At 44.5% G+C, this 19,525-nt stretch overlaps 1 protein-coding gene across 1 annotated transcript in view; it reads right to left on the bottom strand.

The window, feature by feature from the left end:
* The window catches only part of neo1a (neogenin 1a), a 195,157-nt gene extending 176,218 nt beyond the window's left edge, over window positions 1-18,939 (bottom strand). The window contains exon 1 of the mRNA XM_061068175.1: window positions 18,850-18,939. Within this exon, the coding sequence (XP_060924158.1) occupies window positions 18,850-18,931 (82 nt within the window). The 5' untranslated portion in view covers window positions 18,932-18,939. The remainder of the gene's footprint in view (window positions 1-18,849) is intronic.
* Window positions 18,940-19,525: the final 586 nt, after the last annotated feature.

Here is a 19,525-nt window from a genome sequence, read left to right as displayed (position 1 = left end):
GTTAATTCCCATGGAAAGTTGCCAACTTTGAATATTCCCTGAATTTTGCAACCCTAAGAATGACACAACGATGCAGAAGCATATAGTCAAGTGCCCAAAGTTTCCTCAGGGCTCAAATCAGCCTTTAACAAAACAAAATGTTTATATTTATGTCTGTTTATGACAAGGTTAATACAGTTAGTATAAATAACCCACAACATTTCCAGTTTATTCCTGTTAATTCCCATTAATTCCTGTATATTCACGTATATTCCCGATAATTCCCATGGAAAGTTTCCAACTTTGAATATTCCCGGAATTTTGCCACCCTACGCACTACCAAAAATAAAGTGGCACATTTCCTCATACGCCACATTGCAGACACGTTACTGCAAAGCTGCATCGAATACCATTAGGGACGAGCAGCTCACTGTAAGGAATGCATGGCCACAGTCACAGTGGCGTTTGTTGACAAAGCCCCGGCTCTGAAGGAACACACCCCCGCCCCCTCTCATCACCCGAGCAGCCGAAATCAATTTATCGGAAACGAGGACATGAGCGGCTGGTGACTGACGATCGCCATGTGTGCATCTCATTCTCTCTCAGGGAGGCTTTGCTGCAGGATTTATCTCCACCTCTGATCTCATTTCCTTTTTTCATATGCTCCTGAGGTAAGGAGCACGCTGGGGATGACACAGGGGGAGAGTGGCCAGCCCAGAATTGGACTCCTGGAATTAATCTGGGAAAATCCTCAATGCTAACCTGCTTAGTTGTCACTTAATCCAGGGGGCAAAACCAAACATCAATTACACTAAGCACAAAATGTGGGCCAGATATCCACTGATCCTTCACCCAACAATGAAACCAGAATGGCGATTTAGAACCGGTTCATTAGATTCTTGGGGTATAATTGGCGGACTTGACCTTAAAGCAAAGCAGATGTTTGTTGGAGAAAAAGCTAATGGCTTCCGCAACACACACACACACAAAAACACACACACACACACATTCAATTCAATTTAATGAGCAGTAGGATTGGTGCCGGACACAACCTCAATCCCAACTACATCACCAATCTTTGGACGAATCCAGGTCAGCTCTCCAATACGCTTACAGTCCACGTTCAAGGACAAAAACAACTTTCCCCCGGTGGAGGAGGTGGGGAAGGGGGGGGGCTTCTCAGGTGACAACTTAAGTAAGGCCGTCTGTCTGTGAGTCACGACTGCATTCCACAGAGAGAAATGAGGATGTAACAGCCAGGTGAGGTCAGCGAGTGGTAAACAGGTCGACATCGGTTTTAACACAACACAACACAACACAGAACCCAGTGACATGTGTTGATTGTAAGCAACACAAACCTGCACCAGGAAGCCGTGGATTCAAGAAGTGAGATCTGATTTCACTCAAACTGGGTCACTTAGGATATTTCCCCCCCAAAAAAATAATGCAATGACAAAAGTAGCTCATTGGCTTCTGTTTCGGACCACACCTTCTGTTCTCTACTAATTAGGGACGGGAATGGGCAGTGACCTCCCGATACGATACTATCACGATACTTAGGAGGCGATACGATATGTATTGCGATTCTGTAAGTATTGCGATTCGATATTACGATTTCCTGGGATTTCTTTTGGTTATTTTTTTTTTTTTTAAATACTGGACCATTGAAAAATGTTGAATCATACCTTCAAATACAACACAGTCAAATTCACTTAGAGCTTTACAAGTTTTATTTCAAATATTAACATTAACTTAATGACTGCCGGGCAGCCAATAGAGAAAATAAATAAGATGTGCCCTATTATTGTATAGCCGCTGTCAACTGCACACAAACTGACAGATTAAGAAATCTAATCCACCTAGGCTACTTTTAAACAATAAATAAAAGGTAAAGTAAATAGAATGAATAAAAGTTTACTTAAAATATAAACTTTGAAATAAACAAAAAGTAGGCTTTTGTTGTTTGCATGTAGGAGATGCAGAGCTAGTGCTTGGGTATGTTTAGATTCTTGTGCAAAAACAAGAGCTGGTCAACATGCTCTGGGGTGATGTTGCTCCCCCCATGTATCTGTTCTCTACTAACCAGGAGAAAAGTCGGCTTTTATCACCCAGACTAGTTCGGTCAATTAGGAAACAATGAGCATCCTCCACGCTCCTGTTTCAATACAGTTCACTTCCTGTCTGTATTGTTACAAGTGGTGGGCTCGGTCAGAAGTGGTTGGACTGAGGGAAGGCCCAGACACTGTTTACTCAGCAGGGAGAGACTCGGGTCCCTTGCTTCCTAATGGCTTCCTGCATTTCATACAATTGTTTCCCCTCAGGAGATCTTATCGATACAGGCTGACCCAAAGACCCACAACACACGGAAACTGTTTAATTAAGTATCCTTAACAAGGAAGACAACTTTTGATTGTTGCTTCAACTAAAGATATTCCTGAAGGTGCTCTCTGATCTGTGAGAATTCACTTTCCAAAGAGGCGGCTGCCGCGCTCAGAAGAATCTGTGTGTTACCTTTACGATATTAAGAAATGATGAAAGAGAAGAAATCACTTTATTTACAAAACACAAATGGTGTTTGCCCACCCAGCCTCCCTCTGTGCCTGAAGCTGATCCGCACTGCACCTGGTAAAGCAATGAAACGCTCGGCAATAAGCATCCAGCGCTGCCAAGAGAAACGAGTTAGAGACTGCTGCTCGCCACAGGAAAGTGTTTCACAATCCATTTTTATACTTCAAATATCATTAGGGTTTCCAATAGATACGTTTAATGGCTAAACCTGCATCTCTGCATATCCTTCAGGTCGGACTAGACAAATCTATAGAAGCAGCTTTTAGTAGTGATTCATAAAACAGGGAATACATAGGTCCAAAAGGCGGCATTTATTTAAAGCACGGATTACTGGATTATATTCTTCCCATCTTTTAATCAGAATCAGAAGGTATTTATTGCCAAGTAGGTTTACACCTACCTGGAATATGCTCTGGTTATTGGTGCATACAATGAACATAGAAACATAAAAACACAATAAATACACCACACATAAGAAAAAAAAATAATAATAAAAAACAATATATATTTACTCCCTATTTACTTCTTATTTACTCACTTTTTCTAATATTTATACAAAGTAACATGTATTTAGACGTAAAGATATCTATATAAAAATATATAAAAGATAAGATATAAAAAGTGAAGTAAAAAGTGAAATGCAAAATGCAAAACAGTGAACAGCGTCAAATTGCAATATGCAATGTAATGCAGTCTGTTCATTTAACACGTGTAGAGAAGAAATAAGGCTTTGTATCTAAAAGAGCAGCTATCTGAAAAAATGCAGCTACTGTCTCCAACAACAAGAACTGGACCCAGAGCAGGAAACACCACATCTGAAAAGTCCAGTCATGATTGTTATTGGCAGCTTGTGCACAATTTTGAGCTGAATGTGTTATGTACTGATGAAATGCACTGAATCTCCGTATTTGCTCTGGAGGAGGAGTCTGTAGCAGTCGGTAGAAAAGAAAGAGAAAGAGACGACTGTGATCTCTGCAGCGGAATGAATACGTCACTTCCTGTCTCCGCCTCCTGCGCCCCGGCCGCTCCACCACTCGCCTGAATAATGCGGAGGATTTGATGCTGTTGTGAACGCGTCTGTGCAGAGAACCCCCCCGATGCGTTATGCATGTGTTAAAAGACCGCAGGTAAAACTCTGGATCCAATTCACCGGACTTTGCCCGCAGGTCAGGTCTGAAAATGGCTGATGTGATGACCTGGGCTAAATGTATCAAAGCACTTTCTCCCTAAAAAAAAGCACAGATTTATTTATTGAATTTCAAACTCTTTTAACAACCTCATATTTGTGAATTTGCAGAAATGTGAGAGAATAATTACATTTTATTTATTTTAATAGCCCTAAGAATGAGACGAGCACAGGATCATAATGGAACCAAACACACCTGTAGCTTGTAAACATAACACGACACCGTATCTTAGACCAGGTGGAGAATCCTTCCCGTCTCCTACACCATGTTTCTGATGTTTCACACGAGGGGTTAACAGAGTTAAGCTTCTACAGCACATGAACCACAGGTATGTGTGGGACAAGCACAAAAAAGACCCATAAAATCCACACTCAACCTCTGTCTAGCACGCCAGGAATGTCCTCGGAGCACTTCCCTATCAGGTCGGGCCAGGAGGGGCCATCTTCGGCTCCCTTTGAAGTCTGTGTGGGAGAAGAAGAGAGAGAGAGACGGGAGAAGGCGCCGGAATCGTGGAGCGAGAGCCGAGAGGGCGAGCTACAGCGAGGTCAGACAATCTTTTTCTCATTAGAAATTAATTACCGACGTGGCCAGTGCGGGGGGGGCGGGGCCGCGGCGTGGCCGGGCGTCGCCGTGCATCCCCCCGCGGGGAGCACTTGAACCCGTGACCCCCTCAGCGCGGACGCTTGGGGCCAGAAGGGGGTGCGTGACACGGCCCCGGCCCAGAGACACTGACCCGCCAGGCTGGGAATGCACTGGCACTGGGGCGGGGGGGGGGGGGATTGGGAGAGTGACAAAGAAAGGGAAGAGGGGCTCGTCGGGTGAGAGAGCTTCAGTATTAACTCCCCTGTCACTCTGGTACCCCACGGGCTACCAGGGGCTAATAAAACCAGCTCCCTTTAGGACCCCAGTCCACTTCTGCTGTTGCTAGCCATAGATATATATAAAGACTAGATGTCTCGTTCGACGGAGCTGGACGTCCGCACATGGCGGCCATCTTGCTAAAGGCAGCTCGCTCACCCGTAACATTGTGTTGTAGTGGTACGTACTTTTGCTCAATTTTCAACCGATTTTGAAACGGTCTGGTTTGTTATAAAAAACGTCAGAGATGTAGTTATGACTGCATAAATTATTCAATTTTTTTAGAAAATAACATAATTATTCATAAGTATGCAGTGTCATATCTACATCTCCGACGTTTGTAACAAACCAAACCGTTAAAAAATCGGTTGAAAATTTAGCAAGTTATGGTTATTTACCACTACCAACACAATGTTATGGGTGAGCGAGCTGCCTGTAGCAAGATGGCCGCCGTGTGGTGACGTCCGTCTCCGTTGGCCGGCAACGCAGACGAGAAATCTAGCCTTTATATATGTCTATGGTGGTACGTACTTCTTCTCAATTTTCAACCGATTTTAAAACGGTCTGGTGTGTTATAACCGCAGAGATGTAGTTATGACACTGCATAAATTATTCAATTTTTTTAGAAAATAACATAATTATTCATAAGTATGCAGTGTCATATCTACATCTCCGACGTTTGTAACAAACCAAACCGTTTAAAAATCGGTTGAAAATTTAGCAAGTTATGGTTATTTACCACTACCAACACAATGTTATGGGTGAGCGAGCTGCCTGTAGCAAGATGGCCGCCGTGTGGTGACGTCCGTCTCCGTTGGCCGGCAACGCAGACGAGAAATCTAGCCTTTATATATGTCTATGGTGGTACGTACTTCTTCTCAATTTTCAACCGATTTTAAAACGGTCTGGTGTGTTATAACTTCAGAGATGTAGTTATGACACTGCATAAATTATTCAATTTTTTTAGAAAATAACATAATTATTCATCAGTATGCAGTGTCATATCTACATCTCTGAAGTTTATAACAAACCAAACCGTTTAAAAATCGGTTGAAAATTTAGCGAGTTATGGTTATTTACCACTACCAACACAATGTTATGGGTGAGCGAGCTGCCTGTAGCAAGATGGCCGCCATGTGCGGACGTCCAGCTCCGTCGAACAAGACATCTAGTCTTTATATCTATGTTACTAGCCACCGAACCTGGACCAGTGGGAGGAGCCAGAACCAGAGCGGGATTAAGCTGCTTTCACACCTGCTTAATTAGATAATGTTGAGTGGATTTTCATTTGGACTTGCTGCACTTCACTACAGTATAATACGGCATATGGCACAAACAGACTGCAGGACATATTTTGGGAACTCGCTCAGTGTGTGTCTCCTGTGTGTGTATGTGTGTCTCGTGTATGTGTGTGTGTGTGTGTCTCGTGTGTGTAAGTTCCGTTCGTGAATTTGTTCAGCAGGTGTCCTGGAAGCTTGAATGACATGCTTATGCACTCAGGACTAATTTAGACCACTCCAGGTAAATGAAGTATGAAAGCAGAAAGAGCATTTTGCTTTTTCTCTCCTAACCATTAATTTAAGCCCTCGGATTGTTGTTTTCAGAGAGTGCACTACACAAGAAAAACACACACAACACACACACACACACACTCTCTCTCTGAATAATGCTTCATGTAGAAGGTTACACAGGACGAGTGCATTTAAAACTGTGTCTTTTGGAAAAGAAAACCCTTCTGAATGTGGAATCTTTTAAGATAAATATGGTAATTTAATTGGCTGTTATTATTTCACCTTCAAGCCAATCTAGGCCTGTGTGTGTGTGTGTGTGTTTGTTCATAAAGGTCAAAGATTCCACTTCTACACATTCACACATTCTGATTAGGACAATTTTCCATCCTCGCCTGTCAACACCTCCTCCGCAAGTCTTTGCACCCCCCCCCCCGGTGGCTGGCCTGCCATACGACAAGTAATTAGGGCCATTCAGCAATTTGTCAACAACACAACTGATAATTGATTCCTCATTCGAGTCATTTATCAAAAAAAAGCAGATGAAATCCAAATGCATTTACCACTTCCAGCTTCTCATATGAGAGGATTGGCTGCTTTGGTCTGATCTTTAATCACAGCAAATGGAATCTCTGGGCTGTAATTGGACAAAACGAGCAAATCTAAGTACAACTTTGCAGACTACACATAGTATTAACTGCTCAAATAAACAATAGAGCGATAGATCTTAATGAAAATAAAAACATTCAAATAGGGCTCGGTAGGAGAAACCCAATTACCGGGAGACCGAACACGTCGTGCATCCATCTCCTCATCCCAGCGTGATTGAAAAAGGGAGGAAATAAATGATCGGACAAGTTTAACTGTGGCCATTAATGTTCGTCTCCCTGGGTTCTTGATGGGACACCTCATTAAGAATCTGTTGGTAGCAGCTGGCTCGCTATCCCACCTCATTACGGCCCCCACCACGCAGGAACCTCTGCCGTTGGCCCTCCCAGCCCCTCCCCCACTCCTAACATGTCCCTCGTGTCTCATGTGACATCTGTGTCTCGGGGTCCTGTGATGGAATGCTGCTCGCCCGCTCTCCCTCCGCAGGTGCTCCCTCCCGGCCGCCATTCATTTCACATCCATGCTATCGGCTTAGAAGTGGGTGGGGGGGCGAGCGAGTGGAGTCAAGGTTCAAGGGACAATGGTTAAGGAATCAAGGGGGAATCGCTGCAGCTGCTCTCCATCACTGGTCGATGTGCACACTTCAGACTGGGTGGAAATCCTCACACCTCTACAAGCTTGCACCTGATGTATCCTCTGAAACGAGCTCATCCTCCTCTTCCTCCTCCGTGTCAGACCGAAGGGGTTGGGTCATACGTCTGTATTTAGACTCAGCTCGAGAGACCCAGATGTTGCTCTCGGGTTCTCTGTGGCTGGAACCCTGCACCACTTGTATAAAGGAACGGAGGAATTTCATCAAAAACTAAATACACAATTTTTTCTAAACTTTGTGGGCGTCTGAAGAATATTGTTAACTGTGCACGTGAGAGAAACGCTGCGAGTCGTATCGTCACAATGTGAAATGGGTGCAATCTTCCCCCGGCCTTGTGTAAAACCATCTGTAATCCAAGTTGCTTTTCACAATCTTAACTTTCACATCACAGCCAAACCTGCTCAATATCAGACTCCATAAAACAAGACACTAAAAGAGAATAGTACCTTTTCCAAAAGGTCAAGGTACCGGAATCCAGCTCAAGAAACAGGACACGCACGACCGAGCAAAATCAGTGGTGTCTCATTTTATTACCATGATCACCATTGTTCGCTTGTACGACCACATGGAAAGTGAAGTCCTGACGTCAGGAGTCAGAACTACCACGGCTATTTTAAGACCTTGAAGGAAAAGTCTGAAACCACAATGTAGACGCAAGCTCCTGTTTTTCCACCACCGCAATAACAAAGAAGCCCCAGTACATCGCTAAAGTCTTGGCATTGTCTTCAACAGTAAACCTTGATCACCACAGTTGAACAGTAAATCAAACATCAGGCAAAAAATAGAAATATCTACGGCCAAACACATTTGAGCTGTGGAACATTAATATAAAAAAGGAGGAACGCCAATCTTTCAAGTAAGTGCTGCTGAGGGACGCATTCATTCATCTGTGAAGGGCGAAAAAAAAGCAGAATAAAGAGAGACGGCCATTTCCATTACGTCACAAAAAGGGCTTAGAGCAGTTATTTCACCGGTTCCTCTGCCGACCGGCGTTAGCTGCAGATGAGCTCAGGGTCGATCCAACAACCTGGTAAGAAGTCAATGCAGTCAGTGGAGCCCAATGCCAAAGGGGAGCTCCCACCCACCAGCACAAAGGAGCCTCTATCTGACGCTGGAGTTTTCAAAGAATCGCTTCAGCTCGGACTCAGCAGCAGAAACATTGGTTCATACCGGGAGAAGTTTTTTTTTCCAGCAGGTCACCATAGCAGCAGGTGAAATCAAAATAAAGAAACCTGGGGTAGGTTTGAAGGGAAGAGCTGACTGAAGAACTAGGACTCGCGGTGATGCATACAGGAGCAGCACGCTGGTCTTAACTCTAAACCCTGAACAGTTCCAGCCCTAATGTCTGAGACTTAACTGTCCAGAACGCTGCTGCTGCTCCGGTGCTGAGACAGCGCCGCGGAAAAGTACTGAGCGGGACATAAAAAATGACACCTTCTTCTATTCTCGCTGAAGCCTGAACACACTTCGCCTACGACGTTTAAAACCTCGATTGGTTTCAATGGATTTCCACTAGAGAGAAAAAAACAGAACAGCAAAGTCGCTCGCTTGTAAAACAGACGGACGGAGAAGTGGAGGAGAGAATACTGCGACTTCAAACAATTGTTCTGGCAGATACTCGCCCAATCTGAGGCAGCTCATCAACTATTGAGCAGATCCCATAATTAGACTTCTCGGTTGGAGCCGAGCGCTGGTTTTGAATTGGGTTACGGTCAAAGAAAGGGAAAGAGTTGACTTAATCTCAAGGTGGAGAAAATCCAACTGAATATGTCAATATCCTGCGATGGGAAACATCGGGTTTTAATTGATGGCAAATCCCGTAAAAAGACTCAGCTGTGAGCAAATCTGTTGTTTTATCTGAAACTAAATGAAGAATTTCACATACTTTAATAACACTACAAGCAATGTGGCAGCTAATGCAGGCCTCCTCTCACTTCCCCCCCCCCACATCGGATCTAAAAATACACACGCTCAGCACATAAACATTAAATCAATTACACCAAGGTTGCAAGCTGCTGCTGCTCAGAACCGGCTCGGATTTCTCTCTGTGTTCCCGAGTGAAAGAAGCTAAACACTTCTTTTTTTTTTGGAAGAGCGAGTTCAAGTCGGGGGAAAAGTCTCTTAACCTTGTTGATAAAACAGCTGTTCAATCCCAGATGGGTGGCATACGCCTAAACAAACACCCACCCAAAAACACACACACACACCCAAAAACACACACACACACACACACACACACACACACACACACACACACAAAAACACACACACACACGCAATCCCAGTATGACTAAAGCTGCCAAGAGCCACAGGCCGGGCACAAGATGATGGCAGCCAGTGCGACTGAGCAGTGCCGACAATCCTCTCTCTGTGACTGACTGACTGCCCCCCCTCAAACACACACACACACAGTCACACACACACACACAGACACACCCTTTCAGCACATGAAAAGTTCCTTTGACTGAATGACGGCTGAGAGGCTCTATGTGTAAGTGGATGACTGACACTTTGAGTGCGTGTATGAGATATTTCCCACACACACAAACACACACAGGTAATATGAGGAGGAAGCTGAAGATGACAATGTTTGAGATTCGACAAGTAAATCTAATAATTCCAGAAATCTCTGCCCTCCCTCCATCTCTGTGCGACTCACACATCTTGAGAACTTCTCAGGATATACTATATATACTGTACTATTCTTATATACTGTCTAACAATACCATTACCATCATATCATCAGTATTACCATCATCTTGACACTGCACCTTATCTACCTATTTTATTGTATTTTATCTTGTGCTTCTGTTTTTTATTCTTTCTACCTCAATATTTTTAATTTTATTCTATTGTATTGTATTGTATTTTATTGTATTCAAATATACCGGCTGCTATGACAACTTAATTTCCCTTCGGGGATGAATAAAGTACTCTATCTATCTATCTAAGTGCAGAGTTGTGTTTGGTTGGATTTGGACACACAATGGATTCTGCAGCAGCTGAACAAACAGGCGCCGGCTGTGACGCCTCAACACAAACCACGTTGTCGATCGCAACACAACAGCTCGTTCGCAGCAACTGATTTCTCCAGTTTGGAGTTCTGCACACGGAGAGAAGCTTCATCAAACTTTAAATGAACAGCTCTCTGTGTCCCTGCAGTTCTTTACTTGCTGCATCTCAATTACTGCAGGTAAGGTTTTACAGCTTCAGAAAGAAAAGCTGCAACCAGCATCAGCACCGGATCCTTAAGAACTGGTCTGGGTCAGGATTAGCATGGTTCAGATTTCAATTTTCCGCAAAGGACAATTACGATGAACGAAAATCACTATATTGACCGAGCTGCATTGATTCTCCTTTGCCTGCATCGTGTTGGAAGCACAAGCTACTTCACAGCTGAACTACACCATTGAGAAGACTTTGGGGGTTAATTCATCACAACCCTGGACGTCCTCCAAGAAGACGGCAGAGAATGAATTCCTGCCTGAGAGCTGCAGGATGCTGCGACTCCAGCAGATACACCGCAACCAAATGAAGGTCGTTAATCAGGCTTTCCAGAAGGAATATTAGTCTCTCTTCATTTACAACCGGCTCCGGCGCCAGGAGTGAAACCCGCCACAGAACAATTACACTCAATATAAATTGCACTAATTATAACGAAGGTTCTTCAGGAGTAACGACAGATTGGGGGGGGGGGGAGAAGAGAGCTTCCAAAATCTAGAAAACCTGCAAGAAAGGTGAAGCCAACTTCTGTTTCCATTTCTCCCTTGTGGAGTTCATGCTGACTGAATTAAGTCGGTGCCATATCCATCATTCTACGGTGCTCTTGCTTCCTATTAAAATGATTATACATCGTCTCCTTTTGCTCGTTTCTGAAAAGTAAGGATTAATAGGTTTTCTATTAAAAAAAAGGCCTCTTGTCTATCTTTCAGGGTTATTCAGGGACTATTAAAGGATTCTGATTCACCTCTTTTGAGATTCATCTACGCTTCAGTTGAAAATCTCTTTAACTGCTTCCTCCGGAGTGAGAGGATCTGGAGTTTCTGTGGACCTTCTCCTGCTGGCGTCTGTGGTTTAAAGTCTAGAGGAACCCGGGAGGAGCTCATGTATGAACACAGCAGGGAGCTCCTCCGCTGGATTCACCCGGTCAAGTGATCACATTGATGAAATAAAGAAACCTTTATATATGAGCGTGTGTCTGGACAAAGAGGCAGATCAAGGGATGTTTCCTCCACACTCAGTATCCCAGGGAATGATTGATGAAATAAGTCAAGTATATTTAGAGGACTGGTTGAATTGAGGGCATGTCAGAATCAGAATCAGAAGTATTTTATTGCCAAGTACGTTCACACATACAAGGAATTTGTTCTGGTTATTGGTGCAAACAATGAACATAGAAACATAAAAATGCAATAAATACAACATGCAAAATGGGAAACCAGTATATATTTACTCACTGTTTACTTCTTATTTACTCACTTTTTACCAATATTTATACAAAGTAACAAATATTTTGAGATAAACATTTCTGAATAAAGAAAAGTGAAGTAAAAAGTGAAATGCTAAATGCAAAATGTTTGGGCCTTGGTAGAGGTATGTTGCTTTTCATTAGATTCTCAATCATAAAAATTAAATAAAGCCTGCCTGTTTATTCAACTGCTTATTAGGCACTGCTGCAGTTTGAACCACCCCCTTGTTCCATCTTTCCTAATTCTGAAAAATACTAAAAATAAGAATTCAAAAAGGCTTAAGACGTCTTATTTGAATAGGAATTGCCTGCGTTCTCCCCACAGGGTTGTGAAAACTGTGTAAACCAGAGTGTCGCACTCATTAGTCCAGGCTCATCTGACAGGCACAGCTTGCACGTGTCATAATCCCGTGCAGCTGCCACTACCAACAGGAGACGCCGTGACAGCAGCTCGGCACAACCAAAACAGTCGAAGTTTGAGGAGAACTTTCCGGCGAAAAAGTTTTTTCATTGTCCTGCTAAGTTTGTTTAAGGATTCCTTTAGATGGCCCGTTCCTTCGAGGTTTGGTTGAGTGCCAGGCCAGGGGAAAAGACTTACTGTGCTTGCAGTACACTACTTAAATCTAGCGTCAATACACACACACACTGATACACACTGTTACACACACACACTTGCACTCTGCCATTTGCTGCACTTTTAAAAGACGTGCACTAAAACAGAGAGGCCTGGCTCCTGCAGCTTTCTTGTCTGCAGTGAAAGACGATGCCACAGAGTCCTGGAGATCACCACCGACATGGGGTGGGCAACAAACGCTCGAAATCTGATTTTATGATCAAAACCAAAAACTGTAGACATCTGATTGTGAATATATTCAATATCTTACCACAGATATCTGCCTCTCGAGTCCTCACGTGAGTCCAGGCTGCACTGCATCACTTTCATTGATTTTAATAGAAATGTAGGTCAAGCTGATACGAGTGAATAATTCAACGACAATCATACGCTGCCCGCATCCGGTTCAAAACACTAGTACTCGCATACCATGCTGTAAACAGATCAGGTCCAGTTTACATCCAGGACATGGTCAAACACTACACACCAGCACGTTCACTCCGCTCTGCTTCAGCTAAACGACTCGTTCCTCCTTCACTGCGAGCTAAACACTCATCAACATCACGACTGTTTGCTGTCCTAGCTCCTAAATGGTGGAATGAGCTCCCACTCGACATCCGGACATCTGAAAGTTTACACATCTTTCGCCGAAAACTAAAAACACACCTCTTCCGACTGTACCTTGAATAAAAAAAAAAAAAAACACACTAACCACTTTTGAAACTAACACTTTGGTAGCACTAAAATGGCACTTACTTATAGCACTTTGTAGTTTTGCTTTATTTCGAAGAAATTTTACTGTCTTGATTCTTGTTGTTCTTGGTTTTTTACCCTCAGGGTTGAATGCACTTATTGTAAGTCGCTTTGGATAAAAGCGTCAGCTAAATGAAATGAAATGTAATGTAATGTAATACGCTGACGCTGGCAGAGAGTTTCCAAACCAAAAGATTTGATCAATCCAGTGTCACACCTGAATCAGATGCATTGAATTTCACACAGTAAGTTCTATTGACGTCCAAAACACACTTGGTTTTTCGTTTCACGTTTGTGTCACAGAGTTCAAAAACAACCAAACTCTAAGACGCTGGCCCGATACACAACACTTGACTGTTCCCTGTGTGACTGGAGGAGCAGAGCGTGACCGGTTCAGAGCCGCACAGCAGGACAGCAGTCACCTCAGAGCTGAAGTGCACGGCAGCATAACAGCAGCAGTGACAGGCCGCAACTCTTATCGACATGTGCCCGTAATTTCGGTCTGCTCTTTGTGTGCTCTGCTCACAACTCGGCTATGTGTGTCAGCGCCATAGAAACGCTAAAGACTCTCCCGGAGGTCGTTAAGCCCGAGAAAATTCGAAATTTTACATTTTGTTCTGTTTTTAAAGTAAAAAATTCCCAGCGACGTCTTCAGTAAAACATAGAAATGCAGGTGATGCCCCTCAGGTTGTAGGTCTGTAACGTCTCAAGAGAGTCATCATCACCCAGGGGCAGGATGGACAGATCCCTGGACTCTTGATGCTAGACAACTTGTCCTTCAAACTCGCCATAGAAACGCTAAAGACAGTAAAACATAGAAATGCAGTTGATGCCCCTCAGGTTTCCGTAACGTCTCAAGAGAGTCATCATCACCCAGGGGCAGGATGGACAGATCTCTGGACTCTTGATGCTACACAACTTTTCTTTCAAACTCGTGTCAAGTCCCTTTTGCAGCCTTCTCTGTTTGGACATGAAAGAGTCAAGCAGACACAAAGAAGACAGACAGCAGCCGGACGGGGGAAGGTGAAGCGTCTGACATCTTTCTGGGCACAGCAGGAGCACCTCGCTATCTGAGAGACGTTCTGCTTTTAAGACCGGCGCACTTGATGTGAGCTGACCAATCATTGACTGGAATGGGGACGGCGCTTAAAGTGCACGCAGAGCTGAAGGTTACAGACAACAGCTATAAGGCCTAGCTGCAAGACGTTAAATGAAAGGGTTTTACCTCGTGTCCAAAAAAATCAGGGTTTCCCCGAGGACACTGATCAGAGGAAAAGTTGAACAAAAGAAGGAGCCTCTGCTGGCAGGAAGTGTCATGATGAAACCGCTGAGGCACGAACGTCGGCTTCAAACGTGAACTTTTAAATAAAATGGCCGAGCAGGTGAATAAAGAATTCCAAGTTCCCTTCATCTCTGTGTTTAGCTTCCGAAAAATAACTTTAAATTTCTGTTGTTTTTTCCTTTAACTTTTTGTCGTATCCCTTTGATTAATTACAGCAAAGTGAACGTTCATTAAGCCCCTAAACCCCATTGATCAACTCCTGTCACCTCCGGAGATCAGTGACAGATTCATCATTTCTTACGGGAAACACATTTGTCCCGCCCCACTAGTCACAAGTTCATTTCCACGCCCACTTGCAGCTGCTGCTTGTTGTGTCAATATCATTTTTGGGATATTTTTCTCTTCTTAAGTTTTACGACTTCACTTCTTAATACTTTTCAAAATTTGGTAAAAAGAAACTTAACAAACATTCCCCGTGCAACTGGTGACATCACATTGTTATCACTTCACATTTGACTCAGAATTGATCACTGTTTGCTCCATTAAAACAAAAAATCATGCATAATATTTCGCTTTAAGCTTAACAACCTGCCAGACTCGTTTAGTAATACAGCCTGTACGACTTCTCAGCCTCCTTCTGAAAATATTCAGTGAACCCCAGTTTCCAACTAACAGCAGACACATATTTTACAGGAAATTGTTTGGCTGGTTGGTTGCACAGATGCATTTTGGGCCGAGGACTGGGGCTCAACAACAACCTGTTTTTTTAAATCAACAAATCACTCCACACAATATCCTCCCACTCACACCGTCCAACCCAGAGAGCAGACTCACACAGAGGAAGGTTTGGAACAACAGGGTTGACATTAGCTTCATGTATCGGTACGTATGAGAGCTGAAGGTGAAACTTTACACCACCAAACATAAACATCTTTCATTGCCACTAAACGTGAAGCAGAGTCAGAGGAGCAGGAAGCGCTGGTCTAGAGGCTGAAGTCGTTTTTTTCCACACCAGCAGAAGCAGCTCTGATAGAAGCAGCAGGCGGGAGAGCAAGCAGGAAGGAAATCGGTAAACGTTTGGAAAAATAGCAGAATAAAAAGTATAGTGAGCGGAGAGAGAATTCAAATACTTTCAAATCTGACAAACAAGGTTCAAACCTCAACATAAAAGATGATGTGCGGATGTTTGATATCGTGAGGGATTCAAATGTACAAGTTTCATGATGTAAATGTATAACTGCACTATGTATAACTTAGAACAGGACAATAATAATGTAGCTTCGCCTACACTGCTCTGTATGAGACAGAGGGTTTTTAGATTGAACCAGTTTCCTTTTGAAACCACATTCAAATTCAATAGATCCAGATTTGTATATCCTGATATGTACACGTTCATAGATAGACACATCCTAAATATGCCAAATTTTGAACAAGAACTTAATCCCAAAAATGATTCCCTGAGAAGATAAATTACACCCTATTTCTAACGGTAGAGAAAGTGAATACAAATCCAGTTCTTTATCCAGATCCACTCCTTCATCCCATGTTCCATCCTTCCACCAGTGTTCATGTAAATCTGTTCTGGTTCCTTTGTGTATTTTTGCTCTCAATCAAACCAAACCAGCACAGAGACAAACAGGGGTGAAAACATGACCTCCTGTTGGAAGGTAATAAAAGTCAGTCGATTGAAAGCTCGAGCTGAAAGCACTGACCCCCTCCCCAAACCCCCCCCCCCCCCCCCCCCCAAAAGATGCAATGGCAGATGTCAGTCCATCTATTCATGGGGCATCGATCCAGCCTCTTCTCCTCCTGCCAATTACCAGTGATAAACTGTTGTTGACAGTCGGAGCCGATGATTTCAATAATTGGGGTCAATTTAACCCCCACCAACCCTGCACAGGCACTTTGAGCTGCTGAGGAAAGCAAACGGCAACAAAGCCCAAACAGGTTTGTTATTTTCCACGGCGGATCCCAAACCGCTGACCTCACCACGCCATCTCTCACGCCGAGGAGAGAGAGAGAGAGAGAGAGAGATGGAGGTGGGGTCCCGAGAGGAGTTTATGAATCAAACACTTGCAAATGTGCACAATTATCCATCTCTCAGTGGATGGAGGTCATTAGGTCTTTATGAGCCCCATAAATAAATGATCCACAAACAGTGTAGTGTACGGCAGGTGACTCCACATGGCGTGCACCCCCCCCCCCCCCAACCCCCCAACCCACCACCGTGACGTGATGGAAAGATTCTGCTACTTTCTGAGCTTGTAAACACCCGGAGAAGACAGATTCCACTGTGAGACCAGGGTGAGCTCTGTGTTATTGTTGAAATCCAAAGGGGTGAATAAGATCCAGATTTCTGATTTCTTTACCCCGCAAAACATCTGGGGGACCACCAGGGGCTTTTCCACACGCAGCAGCAACAACACAAAGGTGGCAAATTGGTCCACGGAGAAGATTCTTAAACGCTCAGAAGAGAAACGCCGGTTGTTTACAGAGTCTGAGCCGAGCTGCATCGGAGGTGGTCTGCCGGGATAAAGCCCCAGAGAGTGGTCTGTAAGAGCAGGGGGGGGGGGGGGGTTGCCAAATGTTTACACATCTCAGCAAGTTATTTGCATTGTCCTCTGGGATACAATCAGCACACAATCCCCCCCCCCCCCCCCCCCCCCCAAAAGCAGGATTACAGAGATAAGATAAAGCCTAAATGGATTTTACACTCCTCTAACAGGCACTTGTTTACAAAAGCCTAAACTTCTGGGGCAATTTATTTCAACTTCTAACAACTTTAAAACTACAGACGAGGAAGTGGTGAAAAAGAAAAAAAGAAAAGATAGAGCAGCAGTCTGGTTGAACTTTAACAGGTTATTCCAAAGTGAAGCAAAACAAAGAAAAAGTGAGACAATCTATTGTGTGTGTTTGTTGTTCCCGAAATAAATGGAATGAGAGAAACTCTGCGACTCTGCCGACCTCTGATAGAAGATAAAGTTCCGGCCGCAGCCGGGACCTCAGAAAGAAATGTGTTTTGAATAAACAGATATTTTCGGAGCAGGGGACCCCACAATTAGTAATTTGAGACTCGCTCTGCGTGTGGGTCCCCGTCCAATTCTCTGGAATCAATCAGCGCTCCCAGAGGAACTCCCTGGTCCCCTAATCTCCTGGTTTTATTACTTTCCAGACAGTCGGCCTGGCTCACCCTACCCCCATCCCTCTCTTTTGTACTGATCTCTGGCAAAGCCAAGGAGGGGTTTTCGTTTTTTTCTTCCTCCCTCTCTCTCTCTCTCTCCCTCTCTCGATCTCCCCTTCCACCACTGCAGAGCTCTTCTCATGCAGGAGAGGGTCTTTCATCAGGCTCCACACAGAAGAGACCCCCAGCAGCAGCAGCCCATCATTCCAAGGCCGATCTTTGCACGATCATTCTTTATAAAACTGGCAAAGGAACTGTTGAGCTTTCTTAAAAAGGGGGGATGGATGGATGGATGGCTTATTTTATTTTTGACACACATACACAGAACTAGTTTGCATATCATGCGAATGACTGGTTGGGAGAAATTGGGCCATGTTGCACAAGAGTCAGTTACATTCACAGCTCTCCAGGACCACATGCTGCTGCGTCTCACAGCTTTAAACAAAAAGAGGAAAAAACGATAAAGAACTCTGGCTTGATGGGGGTCCGTGATAAGAGCTGGAGCTGTGTTCTGCTGCTGGGAAGACCCTCTCTTCTCTAACCCTCTCCTGTGCATCTGGAGAGCCCACCACAGAGAGCTGGTTCTCCACACGTCTCCGGGCTGAGGGGCCACCAGTTGGAATAAAGGCTCATTGCAGTTCCCTCAAAAAAAAACAATTACCAGCAGCAAATGAAGAAGCTTCTGTTTATCCATCAGCCAAACATGTATTGACGCCCAGTTAATGAGACGTCTGCAGGACTGATGATTCGGCCTTATTACCTGACAAGTGAAAACACTAATCACCTTTTTGCATCCTGTGCTTCTTCTTCTTCTGTTTTTTTTTTTTTTTTAAAGCTGATGCATGATCCAAACCCTTTTGAAATCCAGTTGCACAACCACACAAAACAACCCCAGACCACCTCAGCCACATGTGTGTGTGAATCATGTTTCTGCAGACAAAGGAGAAGGTGCATGTAGCTCTGCAGCCCAGGAGTGGATAGAGTGTGTGTTGTGAAAAGAAGGAGCCTAGTTTAGTGGAAGTTCGGGTTAAAGGAGGAGCCCGAGCAGCAGGACTAGCAGCTTTAGCTCCGGAGGCAGCAGCTCCTTTCTGCCTCTTTTCTGTGATCAAACCACAGGAGATCTGCAGCCATGGGTCTGAGTTCCTGGAGGAGGAAGAGACACTGAGAAGGAGGAAGGACACGAGGACTCACCTTTGTCGACATGCTTGGCCGCGGTGCAGAGAAAGGTGAGGCAGAGGAGAGAGAGGAGCCGCAGAGCTCCCCGCTCGGCCATCACTTTTCACAAATGAATCTTTGCAGGCTTCAGGAACCCAGAGGAAGCTTCACCTTCAATACAACAACTCAAAAAAAAATAAAAAGGAATCCGTAAATATCCCAGCTTCCCCGGTGGGTCACCTCCTGCTGGGGGGGGGGGGACGCGCAACAAGGGGACGACACCGCGAAAAGAAAAAAAAGGTATCAAAAATGTATCAAAAATAAAAGTTCAAAGTGCTACAATGCGCAGGGACATCCGGAGGCAGGTAGATCTTCAAAGTGTCCGGATGGAGCATGGAGCCGGAGGCAGGAAGCCGCAGGTCGAGGGGACGAGCTCAGGGTTTTCTCAACTTGTGTTCGAGGCGAGAGGTCGGAGAGGAAACGGTGAAATCAATCCATGGCCACGGAGAGAAGGACGAGAACAAACCACCGCTGAGAGCCGACTCCACTCCCCGGGATCGGAGCCGGATTCCCCCGGTGCGGAAAGCAAGAGGCCGAGGAGGGGAAGAGTCCGGGGGGGAAAAGAGAGAGAGAGCTGAAGCCCGGGAGAGGGTCGAGGAAAAAAAAAAAGATTAGATCCGAGCAAGAAGGAGAAATCTCCGCCGCGGCCAGC

This window comes from Limanda limanda, chromosome 3, assembly GCF_963576545.1.
Source record: "Limanda limanda chromosome 3, fLimLim1.1, whole genome shotgun sequence".
Lineage (NCBI taxonomy): Eukaryota > Metazoa > Chordata > Actinopteri > Pleuronectiformes > Pleuronectidae > Limanda > Limanda limanda.
Note: the sequence above shows the minus strand (reverse complement) of the source record. Positions and strands in the feature narration are given on the sequence as shown.